At 40.0% G+C, this 16,775-nt stretch overlaps 1 protein-coding gene across 15 annotated transcripts in view; it reads right to left on the bottom strand.

The window, feature by feature from the left end:
• Positions 1 to 16,775, bottom strand: part of DOCK10 (dedicator of cytokinesis 10) — a 259,393-nt gene that overhangs the window by 49,577 nt on the left and 193,041 nt on the right. For 14 of the 15 annotated variants that reach the window (XM_075937578.1, XM_075937573.1, XM_075937576.1 and 11 more), the window contains exons 26-37: positions 15,000 to 15,113; positions 13,681 to 13,752; positions 13,427 to 13,573; positions 12,457 to 12,540; positions 9,154 to 9,250; positions 6,938 to 6,982; positions 4,995 to 5,170; positions 4,769 to 4,885; positions 2,698 to 2,809; positions 1,776 to 1,897; positions 1,574 to 1,688; positions 508 to 574 (exon numbers count right to left, since the gene is read on the bottom strand). In XM_075937578.1, coding sequence (XP_075793693.1) covers positions 508 to 574; positions 1,574 to 1,688; positions 1,776 to 1,897; positions 2,698 to 2,809; positions 4,769 to 4,885; positions 4,995 to 5,170; positions 6,938 to 6,982; positions 9,154 to 9,250; positions 12,457 to 12,540; positions 13,427 to 13,573; positions 13,681 to 13,752; positions 15,000 to 15,113 — 1,268 coding nt within the window. The remainder of the gene's footprint in view (positions 1 to 507; positions 575 to 1,573; positions 1,689 to 1,775; positions 1,898 to 2,697; positions 2,810 to 4,768; positions 4,886 to 4,994; positions 5,171 to 6,937; positions 6,983 to 9,153; positions 9,251 to 12,456; positions 12,541 to 13,426; positions 13,574 to 13,680; positions 13,753 to 14,999; positions 15,114 to 16,775) is intronic. The other variant, XM_075937571.1, reaches the window with a different exon arrangement.

Raw genomic sequence — 16,775 nt, forward strand, 5'->3', positions numbered from 1 at the left:
GAGGACAGTTTTTCCAGCAACTTTATGGAACTTTTGTGACAAAGTAAATGCTAACCCAGTCAGTTTCATCTTACCCGTCTTTTACAGCTGAGCTGCTTAGGAGGTTCTGGTTTCAGTTACAGACAGGGAAACTCTAGGAGTTGAGCTTTAAAGGAGCCAGAGAAATTAGGTCAAGGCTAGGAGTGCATGGAAGGTGGATAGCTCTGGAATCCATTGATTCTTCAAAGATCTGGTTTGGGGTGACAAAGTCCTTCCTCTTCCCATGAGAAAGAGGAGACGCAGAGAATCTCAACCCCAAATGGGAGAATTCATACACAATTCTGTGAGGAAAACCCCAAAGAGTTTCCTAACTTCTGCCTAGAAATTGCCAACATAAGGAATGCTATGGCCTTTAATCATCAGCATGCCTGAATTTTACCCAGATTAAAAAAATACTATTACTTACAGCAGCTGCTAGAGAACAATATTATTTAACAAGCCAGCAAGCAAACCTGAAAGTGAACTTACTCTAAAAGGTTGAAAAAGTCAGCTATCTCTGTGAATGGAGCTCTTTGCCAGTAGGAAATCAGCGTATCTGGGAACAGACATCAAAATGTAGGAATTTAGCAACCATTGGAAACTGAGAGCTTTATCCAAAGCTCACTTAAGACACTGAGAAGTTTTCCTTTGACTTTAGATTAAGTTAACACTGTACACTTTTTTCGCTGCATGTAGAGTATGTACTCTAGTAGCCACCCAGCACAGGTTTAATAGCTGGTAATGGTACAGCTTAGGCAAGCAGAATATAGACACACCGGAAGGTGGGCATATATACCCAAGTATATACCCTACATGGCTCTCCAGTCACCCATGCTGTGCCTTCCCATCTATGTTGCAATTTGTATTCTTGTAGTTTCTCGCTATGCAGGAAAAGACTCCAATAGCGGGGAAAAGCTCTGGCAGGGGAGAAGTGGGGAAAGGCTCCTGCCATAGGGAAGAACAGCTCCCTGCTGTTGGAGCCTTTTCCCACTGCAGGGGAAGACTCTGGAAGTTGGGAACATAGGCACAGGAACTAGAGGTGTGGGGTGGGAGTGGAGTGTTGCAGCGCCCCCCCGGTTTTATGCGATGCCCTGTCTACTTGCCCATGCCCAGGGCTCCACCCCAACCGCACACACCACTCCCCGGCTGCTAGATCCCTTGCTCAGGGCCCTACACCTGGCCCCAAGCCCCACTTCTGGGGCTCTGCTCCTGGTCTGCACATGGGGTCTTAGCTGCCAGCCCCATGCTCTTGGCCCACTCCCAGCTGTAGCCCTGCTCTGGAGGTAGGGGAGAGCAGACAGGAGACTGGGGGCCCTTGCCAGAGTCTTCAATGCTGAAGTGAAAGGCTTCGGTAGAAGGGAGCTGCTGAAGCCTTTCCCTGATGGCTCTCTGGCCAGAGCCTTTCACTGATACACATAGCTGTGCACCATAGCGTGGACACGGTGTTGCACACGTACCGCTGAGAGCAGTGTGCCGTGCAGCCGTAACACTAAGCTCTAAGGACGTTATAACATTACAAGTAAAAAAATGCTTTCTGGGGATTTTTTTTTTTTACCTTCCGAAATTGTTTTCATAATGTGAAGGAAACACATAAGAAGGCTTCTAGTTTCAGCCTGATCTAACTTGTCAAAGCGGAGAGCTGATCCGATCAAAGACAAAGGCCTCACAATCTGTGGAAATGGAAACCAACTGGCTTACTGAGTACCAAGATAGCGTTTTTAACTCTAAGAATTGTTTTCAATTGTTTGCGCATGTACCTTTTCACAGGCCTCCGTTCTCTCACTGGTTTTTTCATTGGTACTTGGGTTAGAGTCAAGACTTGCTATGGAAGCTCTGGAGTCAGCATGGTTTGCTGCAGAGATAGCTATTGATGAAAAGGCTGTAAACAAAAGTCACGGCAAACATGCTAAAATAATGTATATGGGTACAAAAAACTAATAGTAATAATGGAAAACCAAAAATACATTAAATGTTAGCTGGATACTAGTGCTTTGAACTATCAATCACTGTTACGAATCTACTGATGATTACATTTGGCACTGAAAACATGCAAGAAGATGAAATAAAATGATAGTTTGCTGTTATTCACGGCATTACTTTTTATGAGGGCTTGATCCAAAGCTCGCTGACGTCAGTGGAAAGACACTCTGATTTCAGTGGGCTTTGAAATGGGCCTTACATGAAGTAAACAAAGTTAATTGTGTTTCTTCCCCTCTATTATATTTTGAAAAAAATAAAAATGATTTCTTTATTACAAATTCATACCTGCAACATGGCATGTAATGGCTTCTTCGGAGCATGACTTTTTGATGTGCCTGGCATACATGTGAAAAAAGTGGCAACTCCCCCTTCATGAGGTTTTAGAATGACAGGAAAATGGGGCAATCGCAAGACCACATTCATGCACAGGGATGAATAAAAGGCTAAAGGCAAGGTTGGCATCTTCATCCGAGGCAATATGATAAAGGAAATCAATGAAAGTAGGGTAGCTTTAGAAGAGAAATAAAATGAATCCAAAAATATAGAAAGGAGGAAAAACACAGCATTGCTTATTTTCTAGTATATAACACAAATGGGTGGTTGATACTATTCTCCATGCGATAGGCTTTTCAGCAGGAAGCACAATGGGGGTGAAATACACAGACATCTCTGTGTGCATTACCAGCACTCCTTAAGTACCTGCTATAGAGTTCAGGACATCTTTGGAGAAAGATGTATCCACAGAGTTTGCATGTTTCATTGCTGTTTGACTCTGAAATCCTCCTGCAGTGCTCAAGTCATCCCTAGATCCCTGCATTTCAAAGTGGGCAGAAATAAAAATTCAGCTACAGAATATCACTTTTTTCCAAACTTACACTCGGCCTGTTCATTAATTTTATAATTACAGAATATCTGATGTGACTGCTGAGAGATTGGGCTTAAAAACCTACTTTCAGCTCTTCAGATAAGGCAGCCAGAAGAGTTCAAGGTTTACCATCATACAGTGGGTAACAATGTAAAATATGAAACCCTCTCATAAGCAGAGCTGAATATGAGAGATCAAGTCTAAAAGTGTGATTTCTTCTTAAACTAATTACCTACATGTCAGAAAAAAAGGGTATTTTAATATGACTAGTAATTATCTAGTGAAGCAGGTTGGCTTGCAGAAAACTGTGGAGGGCAATAGCATCCGCAGGCACTTGCTCTTTGTTTTTGGAGACTGAATATGGTCATATAAATAACATATCTAATCTCCTTAATGGCAGAGGCAAACCACAAATGCATTCTAATAAACAATACTCCGACCAGGTGATTTATAGAGTAGTGCTGAGCCAGATTTTGATCTCTGCCACACAGGTGTAAATTCTACTCTATTGAAGCCAAGAAAGTAACTCCAGATTTCTACCAGAGAACTGAGATCAGTATCTGGTCCATTGTGATTAACCTGAGAAGCTGCAGCCCCATGTTGAATAGAGATTGACTAAGAGCATGTCTTCACTACCTCTGGATCAACAGACAGCAGGGGTCAATTTATTGTATCTACATATGATAAATCAACAGCTGAGCACTCTCCCATCAACTACGGTACTCCACCAAAACGAGAACAGCAGGGCTGCATCTACACTGGGCCACTTATTCCAGAAAATCAGCCACTTTTCCGGAATAAGCTGTGAGCTGTCTACACTGGCCCTTGAATTTCCGGAAAAGCAACGATGCTCTACTGTACAAAATCAGCTGCTATTCCGGAAAAACTATTCTGCTCCCGCTCGGGCATAAGTCCTTATTCCAGAACACTGTTCCGGAAAAGGGCCAGTGTAGACAGCCCAGTAGTCTTTTCCGGAAAAGCGCGTCTACATTGGCCACAGACGCTTTTCCGGGAAAAGGGCTTTTCCGGAAAAGCAGCCTGCCAATGTAGACGCTCCTTTTCCAGAAAAACTGAAAACGGAATAGTATTCCGTTTTAAGCATTTCCGGAAATTCATGCCAGTGTAGACACAGCCTAAGCGTAGTCAATGGGAAAGTGACAACTGCCGACTTACTGTTCTAAAGTTACCAGGGTAAGCAGGTCTAAGTACATTCACTTCAGCTATGTTACTAAAGTAGCTGAAGTTGCGTAACTTAGGTCAATGGCCCACAGCGATATAGACAAAGGAAAGGTTAAAGAAAGCACCTGTCAGACTTCTCTCAGTACTTTCCTACTGCACTTTTTTTAGCGTGCATCCCACAGAATATATCTTAAACCTTCATGGTCAAAGTCCTCATCTTGCTCACATTTATGCATGTGCTTAAATTTATGCATGAGGCTGTTCCCATTGGCACCAAATGGAATACTCTTGTGCATAGAGTTAAGCACATGCACAAGTGTCTGTAGCAGCAGAACTGAAGGTTGTACTGAAGTACCAGAGACTTCCTACCATGTCCTCTTCTTCTCAGGAGCAAGAACAGCCTCATCACTAGGGCCACCTACAGCAAAACCACCACTGCTCTTTGTGAACCTGAACTTGTGGGTGTTGTTTGCAAAGCTGCCACTTACAGCAATCTCAGCATGAAACTCAAACCTTTCTTCCTTCCCACTCTCACCTCTCCCTTCCCCATAATTCTCATGATATGCCTGCTCCCTTTTTTATTGTGTTTCTGGAACCCTAATCTGAAAATATTCAGTCCCTTTTATTGTTGTGGATGGCCTCCCCTTTTGTTAATGCTAGAGAAAGTAACAGATATCAACACTACAATTATCCATATGAAAATTCTGAAAAATTGCATTAAGTTACCTGATTGGATGTATTTATATTGAAAATAAACATATCCTTCATATAAATCCTTGGCATATTGTCCAAAAGCATGCCATACAGGGGCATGTACAGATTTGCTATTTGAGCCTGTTTATCCTGGGGGAGGAAGGAATGAAAGAAACAAAACATTTTAAATTGGGGAGTGAGTAATCTTCAAATGTATTGCACTGTATGAAAATATCAGTGGAAAGAATAACTCACTTACCTGGCCTGCATATCGATCATCAAATGAATGTTTTGCCATTAGGTTTTTAAGCACAGCCAAAGCTAAGTGCCTAATATCCTGGTCTTCTTGCAGGGCAAAGCCAACCTCCCGAAGCAGTAACCCAATTAAAAAATGTTTATGGCAAAATTCATTGGTCAGGGTGTATTCTGGAATCTCTGTATCAAAACAGAAAATGATCTCATTTTGTTCTTAACGGAATGATGTTAATCTACAGTCCAGAAATAAAACTTTTGACAAAAATTCTCCAGGTGGGCCTATTTCATTGTTCCACATTGGAGTGTAAAGTAATGCACATCGGGAAATTAACCCCAACTATAGGTACAGTATGATGGGGGCTAATTTGGCTACGACAAATCAGGAAAGAGATCTTGGAGTTATCGTGGACAGTTCTCTGAAAACTTCCACACAGTGTGCAGTGGTGGTCAAAAAGGCAAATAGGATGCTAGGAATTATTAAAAACAGGATAGAAAATAAGACCCAGAATATCTTACTGCCCCTGAATAAAACTATGGTACGCCCACATCTTGAATACTGTGTACAGATGTGGTCTCCTCACCTCAAAAAAGATATTTTGGCCTTGGAAAGGGTTCAGAAAAGGGCAACTAAAATGATTAGGGGTTTGGAATGGGTCCCATATGAGGAGAGGTTAAAGAGACTGGGACTTTTCAGTTTAGAAAAGAGGAGGCTGAAGGGGGATATGATAGAGGTCTATAAAATCATGAGTGGTGTGGGGAGAGCGGATAAAGAAAAGTTCTTCATTAGTTCCCTAAATAGAAGAACTAGAGGACACCAAATGAAATTAATGGGTAGCAGGTTTAAAACTAATAAAAGAAAGTTCTTCTTCACACAGCATGTAGTCAACCTGTGGAACTCCTTGCCAGAGGAGGCTGTGAAGGCTAGGACTATAATAGAGTTTAAAGAGAAGCTAGATAATTTCATGGAGGTTAGGTCCATAAAAGGCTATTAGCCAGGGGATAAAATGGTGTCCTTGGCCTCTGTTTGTCAGAGGCTGGAGAGGGATGACAGGAGACAAATCGCTTGATCATTGTCTTCGGTCCACCTTCTCTGGGGCACCTGGTGCTGGCCACTGTCGGCAAACAGGATACTGGGATAGATGGACCTTTGGTCTGACCCAGTACGGCCGTTCTTATGTTATGTTCTTATGAGCAACCCATCTAACCACACACCTGGGATATACAGGGTTTCACAGAAGGCTAAATCCATCTTAGCTCATGTGCGAGTTTCAGAGACTTCAAATTAACAAATATCAACAACAAATACTTCTTAAGCTTATGGAGTTTGTATAATTTATAAGTGAATGATGATCTATACCTACTGTTCTTCCCACCTGAGGGTCTCAGAGTGATTTACAAACACCAAATAAGTCTTCAAACACCTTTTAAGGCACAGCATCAGTATTATGCCCATATTATAACTGAAGATACTGAGACACAGATATCCAAACATCTTATTGTCAGACAATTTAAACGACTCCTCCAAGGTAACACCACAATTAGTGATAGATCTGGGAAAAATCAAAACTCCTCATGCTGTTTTCTCTGTTCCCTGCTAACACTCCATATGTAATGCTGTAAGGCTACGTCTACACTATAGCATTATTTCGGGATACCAGAGGTATCTGGAAATACCTACCCCATGTCTCAATAGCAAGCTTGTTATTTTGAAATATAACGGGCTTGCTATTCTGATGTTCCTGTAAACCTCATTCCACAAGGAGTAAGAAACATTTCAGAACAGTGGGTTATTTTGAAATTTGGTACTCTGTAGACAGTGCCAAATTACAAAATAAGCTATTTCGAAATAAGATTGAAATGAGACACACAATTTGCATAGCACAAATTGTGTATCTTATTTCAACCTATGGTGTAGTGTAGATGCACACTAAGAAATTAGGCTCTTACCTGATGCATGATATTCCTGCGTTGATTCTGAAGGTGTCACAGGATCTTGATTTATCATCATAAAAAACAAACAAACAAACAAACAAAAGCAGGATTCATGCATTTTTACTAAATCAAATTAATGATCTTATGATGTGGGAAAAGTATATTTATTCCCCCCCCCCTTGTTGCTTAATCCTAAAGTCATCAAATTCAACAGAAAGGTTACTATTGGCTTCAGTGTGCTTTAGATTAACTTCTTGGATAATTGTCTGTTTTGTTTAAAATGGATGCATGATAAACAAGGGGTTTTTAATTCAATTTGACATAGTAGAATAGGTAACCATGAGATCCATTTCAGGTTTTTTTTAAGAGAGTCGTCTCTATGTAGGCAGACATTTTAATATTTGTCAAGTCACCCTAGCCAAGAGATTTGGATAGCAAATTCTCACAGAATAATTTAGAAACGCGAAATCATGGTGTTTGATCCACAAGATATACGCTGGAAAAAGTGACTTTGGCTGAAGGCAGTTCAACCAAATGTGACTGAAATAGCACTCCCCTCCTACTAAAATATTAATACAATAACACACGATAATAAGGAATAATTAATACTTTTCATTTCTGTCAAGCCTGTTATGTGAAAATCTGTTTACCAGATTTTTCATCACAGCTCAGTGAGGAAAGTACAGCATCATCCCTTTGCTGATGAGGAAACTAACACGCGCAAGGAAACAGGCACACGCTCAGGGAGGTACTACACTCATGCTCAGCACCTTGCAGGATCCAATTCTAAGTGACTTGCCTTCGGGCAAACAAGAGAACTGGGAATTGAGCCTGGGGTGAAATCCAGGTTTTACTAAAGTCAACAGCAAAACCTCTCAATCAAGCAGTTTAATCACAAAACCATGCTAAAGAAGCTGCTCCTCCCACTGTAAAGAAAGATGAGGAGCATGTTCCTCTCTTAGGGTATGTCTACACTGCACCCTAGTTCGAACTAGGGTGGCTAATGTAGGCATTCGAAGTTGCAAATGAAGCCCGGGATTTAAATATCCCGGGCTTCATTTGCATATTGCCGGGTGCCGCCATTTTTAAATCCCTCTTAGTGCGGACTCCTTAGCGGAGTCCGCGGAGTCCGCACTAAGGGGGATTTAAAAATGGCGGCGCCCGGCAAGATGCAAATGAAGCCCGGGATATTTAAATCCTGGGCTTCATTTGCAACTTCGAATGCCTACATTAGCCACCCTAGTTCAAACTAGGATGGCAGTGTAGACATACCCTTACTCTTTTTTTGCAGAAATGGCTAAGGAAGTGTAAAAGACAGAAATTAGACTGTGCATTATAAGATGGCTCATGCTTGTCTGTGTACATGTCTACACAAGAGTTTGGAAAAGGGGAAAAGGTGTAGTGGTATCAGCCACAAGTAGGAGGCCACACTCACACCATACACACCGAGTTTAGCTTTGGTGGTTAAGTACCTATTGGTAGTGAAACCTACGGGTCAGAACGATAGGTGGTTGGAGATTTACTTCTTTCCATGGATAATTAGCTCACAGATACTAACGACACAATGGCATGACTGGACATTCACCAGATGAACAGGAGCAAAAGAGCCTTTCACCTCCTCAAATTACTGCTTGTTGAACCTCCCCAAATGAAGAGGATACAGCTTCCATCTCCTTCACAGCTTTAACTCCCTTCCTTTCTGCTGCACATCCTCTCAAACCTCTTCCAAGTTTCAGTTCTTGCAGTTCCATCTCTCAACCCAGTTTCAGTTTTATTACTGCGCTCTCAGCAAGCACCCTCCAGGTGACTAAACCAAAATTTCGATTAAATGACCCACTTTAGAACTGAATGTGTGTGCATGTTTGGAATGAAAAGAACTAAAGAAAGATCAGGAGAAGAGTTCAATGTAGCTTGAAAGCTTGTCTCTTTCACCAACAGCAGATAGTCCAGAAAAGACATCACCTGACTCTCCTTGTCTCATAAATAATCAGACATTTAAATTGGGAGATCTGTATATCATCCTTTGTTAACTATCCATGTCTCTACTATCATATTTAATGTCTAGACTTTATTTTTGGAGAGTTTACAGTATTACCCATGCAACTGGCCTGTGAAACATGTGACAACCAATAGATTTCACAATCTTTAACTACAGGTGGTTGGAGATTTACTCCTTTCCATGGATAATTAGCTCACAGATACTAATGACACAATGGAAAGTGAGTTATTACCTGGAATGTTTGCAGATCGTATGGGCAGGCACAGAGGAATAAAGTGCTCATGGTGGCAAACTTCTTGAAGAAAGTCAAATTTGTACTGATATAAAATCTGAAACACCACAATATTAAATAACTGGTGTGGACTTTAATGACAACAAGACACAAAATAAAAATTACATTAATATTTATCTTTACCTCAAAATCATATCGTATCAGCCACTGAAAATTAATGGTGCATTATGTAACACTACAGGGCAAAATATGATAAAACACTTGGTTCCCCCTTTCCCAAATGTTATTAGAGGCATTTATCATAACAAAGCTTGCTTTTTTTTGGGTGGATTCCTGTAATTTGATTTCACACTGATCCCATGTAACTTTAACTAAACAACGTATTTAAAGCAGCTGCCACTTTAAAACCACACACTGGCTCCCTTGGAGGGCATATTCTGTTACTTAAACTCTTAGAGGTATAAAGTATCACCTCTATTTCACATTCTTCAGGACTGCAGTAATCATTTCAATAGTCTGTATCATTCACTGACCTAGCACTGTGTACTTACTAAAAATGTACAGGAATTGTATATATTTTCCTTTCCTAACCCTATAACAATGTTTATACAAAGAGAACTATAAAAACTATAACAAAGTGGAAAAATTCCCATCTTGCTGTGTGTGTGCATATTTATCATCGCAGTTTACTAAGAATGAATTCTGTTTAGCAGCAGTATTTTGCCTTCCTATATCACTCACCTATTCAAAAGCTCCAAGTGCTTTGCAACCATTAATGAATTAAGCTTTTCCGTTCTGATATGAAATAACTATCCCTATTTTACAGATGGGAAACTATCTTGATTGAGGTATTTAGATTCATTTCCTCTTTCCAGAACAGTGTTCTAAGGGATAGCCATGTGAGTCTGAATGTGCATAAACAACAAGAAGTCCTGTAGTACCTTATAGACTAACAGATTTATTGGAGCAGAAGCTTTTGTGGGCAAAGACCCACTTCATCAGATGCCTCTATAAGGTGCCACAGGACTTCTCATTGTTCATAAGAAACAGTCGCCCAGGATGCAGTAAGCTGATATACCACGTGAAACACTTGTCCCAGTATCTACACGTGTCTGTAAAGGTACAAACATTGGCCCTTCTTAAAGGATGTGAAGGGTCCATGTCACAAGATTTGTCTTTTCATCTCTGCTAGACAGTAGAGCTAAGATGCCACAAGTATAGAAAAGTGTCTAGACCAAAAAGTTTGGAAACTTTGTGGCTCATCAGAACTTTTCAGAACCTGCTGAGTAGAGCTGGTAAGGAAACTTCTATTGAAGTGATTATTTCTCCATGATGCATTGTAGTCATGGTCTGTCAGCCACAGAACTAGGCTGATAAAAGAGAATGGGGGCATAAAGCAGCTGAACTAGCACTCCAGCGAGGCATCACGCAGCTCAGGGGAACACAAAGAAATGTTAAAATGAAATGTTACAATATTTCTGAATCCATTTAAAAAAAAATATTTTGGCTTTTTCACTTAATTCAGGATAAAACAAACATCGAAATGCTTAAAATTCCTGTGGGTAGTTTTCAGTGAATCAGCTCTACCATCAAGTTTCAATGACACAGAAAATAAGTTTAGTTGGTGCAAAGTTATGTATTGATACAACCATATATACTATTTCTTCAAATGGTTCAACTTTCTAAGGCTACGACTACACTGTAGCCTTCTTTTGGAAAAGCTTGTGCAAATGAAGCACGGTGTGAAATATCGGCGTGCTTCATTTGCATAATTAATTAGCAGCCATTTTTGCACAAGATTCTTTTGTGCAAAAAGGAGCTGTGTAGATGGCTCCTTTTTGCGCAAAACCCCCCTCCTGCACAAGAGCCGTTCTTCCTGAAAAAATGAGGAAGAAATGCTCTTGTGCAAGAGGGGTTTTTGCGCAAAAAAGGAGCCATCTACACAGCTCCTTTTTGTGCAAAAGCCCTTTGAGCAAAAGCGGCTGCTAATTAATTATGCTTTTCTGGAAGAAGGCTACAGTGTAGCTGTAGCCCTAAAGGGGAGACTGGGATCAGTAAAAAACATGTGTAAAGAAGCAGTTAAAAACCAAAACATACAGGCCAATGAAGCGTAACCTTCAAAAGTGAATAACTGGCTCTGTTTTTTGCTCTCTAGTTACAAAGGCAGACAAGCCAAGCCACTGAGGATATTTTGGTATTTCCTCAAAGTCATAAGAATCTTTATAACTCATTTTATGCATATTCTTTTTCATTGGCCTCAAGTCTGTTACTTTGGCACATCTGTCTTGGCTCCCCATTGACTCCACTTTCAAATATTCTCTGTCAGACTGTTTGGAAAGGAAGCTAATCTGTGGATATACTTTTATCTTTGAGGATGTGCTAATTTCTGCTATACAGAATGACCAATCTAAGATAATGAACTGTTCTGTTAGCCATTAACTGGATGTTTTAATTAAACATCTGGTTTTTTCTGCTGAAGGCAGTTAGGACTGAAACATGTGGAAACAATTTTCAGCTTATATAGAATTCTTTGCAGATTTATGATCTTCATGTATAGCACAATAACTAAGGGCCTGATTCTGCAGCTGTTTCTCTGATTATGTGAGCGATCTGCATACAGCTTGAAGTACAGTTAAAAAAATTGTGGCTACTTTCACAATGAAAGGTGACAAGTTTGATTCTTTATAATTCATGAGGTTATACTATTCATATAGAACACTAATAAATAGCTGTGAAAAAAATTCATGAATCCAAAAATTTCACTCACTTTTCCTAGAATGACTATTCATTCAAAAATGTGTTCCATGAGTACACTATTATTAGTATTTGCTACTTCCCATATATATTTATCTGATCCAGTTATACAGCAGAAACAAAACCATGTGTGCACTAATCACAATACATAAATAATGAAGAGTATACCAGGCTAGTATGTGAATGAGCCATCCATATTTTGAAAATTAACGATCACGCTATTTCAGTATTTACACATATATTACAGGAAAATGATCACACAAATAATTTGTTAACCTATATTAGGCTGGCGTCCTGATCGTGGAATGAACTACACATGGGTTGACCTCTATGCATCTACAGATCTCCATCGAGTTCTGTATGGACACAGGAGTCCAGCTGTGTGAAGCTCCTTGCAGGAACAGGACCTAAATTCGTAACACATTATTTATAGTAAATAATGCGATCAGTAATACTTCTGAGCATGGAGTAACTGCAGAATGGATCCTAAGTAGTTTCATCTTGAAAATACTCTGCTACCAAGTCACTTTTAAAAAAGATTACTCATACCTTGTGATCCCCGGGGCTGAACATGTTTACATAGTTGTTGACCAACTTCAATACAAATCCACGATCCATAAATGTAAAACAGTGCTAAGGAAAAAAATAGAATATTCATAATTCTGTATTTACTCCAGTAGCTCAGGGCCAGATTTACCAGTCCAATCTGCCCGCACTGTTCCTTTCCAAGGATGTGCCAGTATAGACCCTTTGTAACAAAGTTAGACCTGACAGCTATATGAGAGTGGTGGAAAGAGGCACATCAGTCTGAGAATGGTGAAGGCCCTTTAATATATGAACTGAGAAGAGGCTACCTCAGCTTAATTAGAGACACCTGATTCCATTTAAAGACTGCTGGGGACCTGCTCCTGTTAAGAGAGTGGGAGGATGGAGGAGAAACCAACTGTGTCAGAGTGAGGGGGCAGCAGGCAGAAAAGGATTTTCCTAGGTAGAGGGCTGCTTCCTCCCATGGGGGAATTCCTGAATTTGCTTCTGTTTGGGGAAGGGCTGGTGAGCAGAAGACAGTCATAGCAAGTCAGTGCTCTGGTGGGAGCAAAGGAATATATGTGTTCTGGAGGGTTTTGCTTGAGAGACCTACCCTGTGAATACAGTAAATAAAACAGAGCAAAGAACTGAAAGCCTCCAAAGCAGGACTGATTTACTCTATCCTCCCAGGGGGACAAATGTGTAGGCTGACACAATGAAAGAGGAGCCTTGCCACATCTTTTTGTGAGATAGATATGTCCGAGTGAGGCTTTTTTTTAGCAGATTTATATGCAGCCATTGGACTCCCACAGAGCCAGTTGCTCACCTAATAGCAGAGAAACAATTATGCCATAAATCAGTGCTGATTCTGCATCTTCAGCCATCATTTGTTTTGATTGCTCTTAGACTATCTCAGACTAGAGGCTGAATATTCCTTACCCTGCATTGACTATGATTCAATAAACGCATGTGCTGTAAGGACTAAACATCTCACCTTAAGAAATCTAGCAATACTGTGGTTTGCATTTTTTGTTTCTTCAGAAGCATCTTTGTGTTTCCAAATAACATGGTCAGATAAGACCATTACCAGTGTGTCTAGTTCCGTCTGGAATGATTCTGGAAATCTCTGTGTTCGAGGAATCTAAGAAAAGCCCAGATCATTACTTCAAAGTACTTTACATGGTTAAATGTATTTATGTAGAAATTAATCTTAAATTTAGTTTATTACATAGTAATGTATATTCTTACCTGTGTTCTGTTTGTATCAACCAAGTATTGTGCCACTGATTTTAAGATAATTGCAAAGAAGAACCAGGAATGCTGTAAAATATTATGGAGAATGTCACGTGATAATATCAGTGCTGAAAAAGAGATTATTTTGGCAGAGAAGGTGGATGAGGCAATATCTTTTATTAGACAAGCAGAGGTCTTGTCTTACTAATACCCTGGGGCCAGAATGGCTGCAACGACTTTGCATAGATAATTCTCTTTAGAGGAATCGTCTGTAGTTCTCAGCAGTGTGCACTGACAATCTACACCATAGAAAAATTAGGCTTGCCATTTAACCATGACAGTATTTAAATCACTTGGGACTTATCAGCAACTTTAACTTCTGTTTGACTTCATTTGGAAATTGAAGCTGCATAGCACCTTGCTGAATCTGATACTTGGCAATTGTGACTTTCCCTTTATTAAGAAGGCAGGAGTGAACAATTACATCTCTTAATCTGTATCACGTTTTAGTAAAATCTCTTAATCTCTAGCACATTTTAGTAAAAATATATTTACCTATTAAAAAATGAAGAGTTTACATGGATAATTCATTTAGCAGCGTTGTCCCATGTATATATACCAAGAATGACTTTGACATTATAACAGCCATTTAATTTCTTGCATATAAAGTACATTATTAGCCAGATTGGCTCCACCTTTTCCAGGTCACTTCAGCCAGTATGAGCTGGGGACTGTCTGGATCAGGACAATTGAGAATCCCCTTGGCATGGGGAAGTTCACAGCTGGAGTAAATCTGAATACTTAGTTCTTATGAGTTCCCTTCCAGTCCTTGAGTGGAGGATATGGCAGAGGTTTGGATGTGTTTGTGGCCAGAGGGCTATCCCACTTATTGGTTAATTTAAAAAAATAGGCAGCTCTTCATGCTTATCAGAATAATGATCTTTTACATTTTGCAGATTACAAATCAATAGTAATTTAATTAAAATCTATATTTGAATATAGATTCTATTTATAAATATGTATCTCAGCTGTGTTTCCCAGATAATATTTTGTGAAGTTAAAAAAAAATCACCCTTAACATTCTGCTTCTCACTGTATTGTGTAAGAATCATATTTTTCACCATGGCTGTACAATAAGAGAAAGGAAATCCAGAAGGAGGAATTACACAATGTAAAATCACCATGTACTAGGCATTGGCTTATGTTGAGAATTCACAATATTACAACAAGAAAGCTTGATAAATCTGAAGGATTATTACAGGCAAAGCGCACGGAGAAAGAGAGAGAAGGAAGCTGAAGCAGAAATTGTGATAATATTGAAATGCTTTATTCACCTTTAAAACATGTTTCACTGTTACTTGATCATTTGATTTCAAAAGGCCAGTCACATTCGTAGCAAGCTCCTCATGAACAGTCCTTTCTTCACATGACTTGGTCTTGAACACATACTGAAGAAAAAATCAACAATAGTAATGTAAAAACTTATAGAATCCCAGCAAGAGTTGGTGGTGAATAAGCAACACATCTTCTAAGAAGAGCAGTAGTGCTGATCTTTGCCTGCCAAAATATCTTGACAGAAAAAAAAAAGAAGCAATATAAAGCCTAGTTTACTAAATAACAATGGGTATGTCTACACTGCAGAGCTTTTCCGGAAAAACAGCCGTTTTTCTGGAAAAACTACTCTTATGTCCACACTGCTATTGTGTTCTTTCGACAGAAAGTCGAAAAAACTGAAGGGCTTCCGACAGGGGTAAACCTCTTTCTACGAAGAAGCCACCTTTTTTTGAAAAAGTTTTTTCAGAAAAAGGCATGTGTGGATGCAGAAGAAGGAGTTTTTTCGAAAGAAGAGGCCTCCAGGAAAAAGCACGGGTGCCCTGGTGGCCACTCCATCCACAGTAATCACAACTGAAATGTGAGGTAGCATACAATCAATGTGGACACTATCTTTCAAAAAAGCACGTCGCTTTTTCGTTGTGCTTTGCTGTGTAGGCGCGCTCTTTCTAAAAAAGTTTTTTCGGAAGATCTCTTCCAGAAAAGGTTCTTCCGAAAGAAGCTTTCAGTCTAGACATAGGGAACGATACATAACCTCCTCCTATTGAATATGAATTTTAAGCAGTACTCCCCACTACTTTCAATTTGATTTGAATAAAAGGGAATTCCTGCTTAAAAACCACTGGCATGATATAGATTATCTTTTTCATTAGTGCGCCACACATCAGAACCTGATTCTTTTGAACTGCCTTTCAAGCCACTTCAGCAGAAAAGGAAGAACAATATACATGTAGGGGAAGAAAGGAGGGTTTTCACCCACCTAATCAAGCTCATATTTGCCTTGTTCCTTTCTTCCAATGGCAACAGCTTACTTGGTAGCAACTCTTCATCCTGAAAGGGGTAGAGCACCCACTAGAATGGACAGAAGCCCTTTACATGCGTAAAAATTTATGCGGAGCCCCAGCGGTCCACTCATTGTATGTGTTCTACCTATCGATGTTTCCAGTTTGTCAATCTCATTGAGCCCCTGGAGATGTCTCGTGGAGCCCTGGGGCTCTGTGGAGCACAGTTTGAGAAACACTGTTCTATGAGAAAGAGAGCGAGTGAGCAAGGGAGCACAGTCTGCCCTAAAATAGCCAAGAGCCTGGCACTCATAATAGCATCTGTGAGACCTAGATTTAAGCTCTTGAGTCTTCCAATCATAGGTGAGTGCCCTCGCCACCAGGTTATTGGCTATTTTGGCTCTTGCTGACAAGGAATTCTATCCTGCACGTGTGAAATGTTTCTCAACGAACCTGTCATTGGAGATGGAACAGTACCGGAAAAAGTTTAATTTTCAACATAAAACTCTTTCATTGAAAAATTACTGACCAGTGCTGCTCAAGAGAGACAATTTTTTCCCAATGGACTTCAAACTAGTATCAGAACACCTCACAATCTGGAATGCTTTTCTCCTCTCAACACCCTTGTGAGATAGCACTACCCCACCTCCTTTTTAAAAACAGATAAAACTGAAGGCAAGAAAGTGCTATGGATAAGATTTTCAAAGATATTTTGGTCCCTAATAGAATTTTCAAAAGTGCCTGAGCATGTTACATGCCTAACACCCATTGAAATCA

This window comes from Pelodiscus sinensis, chromosome 10 (genome assembly GCF_049634645.1).
Source record: "Pelodiscus sinensis isolate JC-2024 chromosome 10, ASM4963464v1, whole genome shotgun sequence".
Lineage (NCBI taxonomy): Eukaryota > Metazoa > Chordata > Testudines > Trionychidae > Pelodiscus > Pelodiscus sinensis.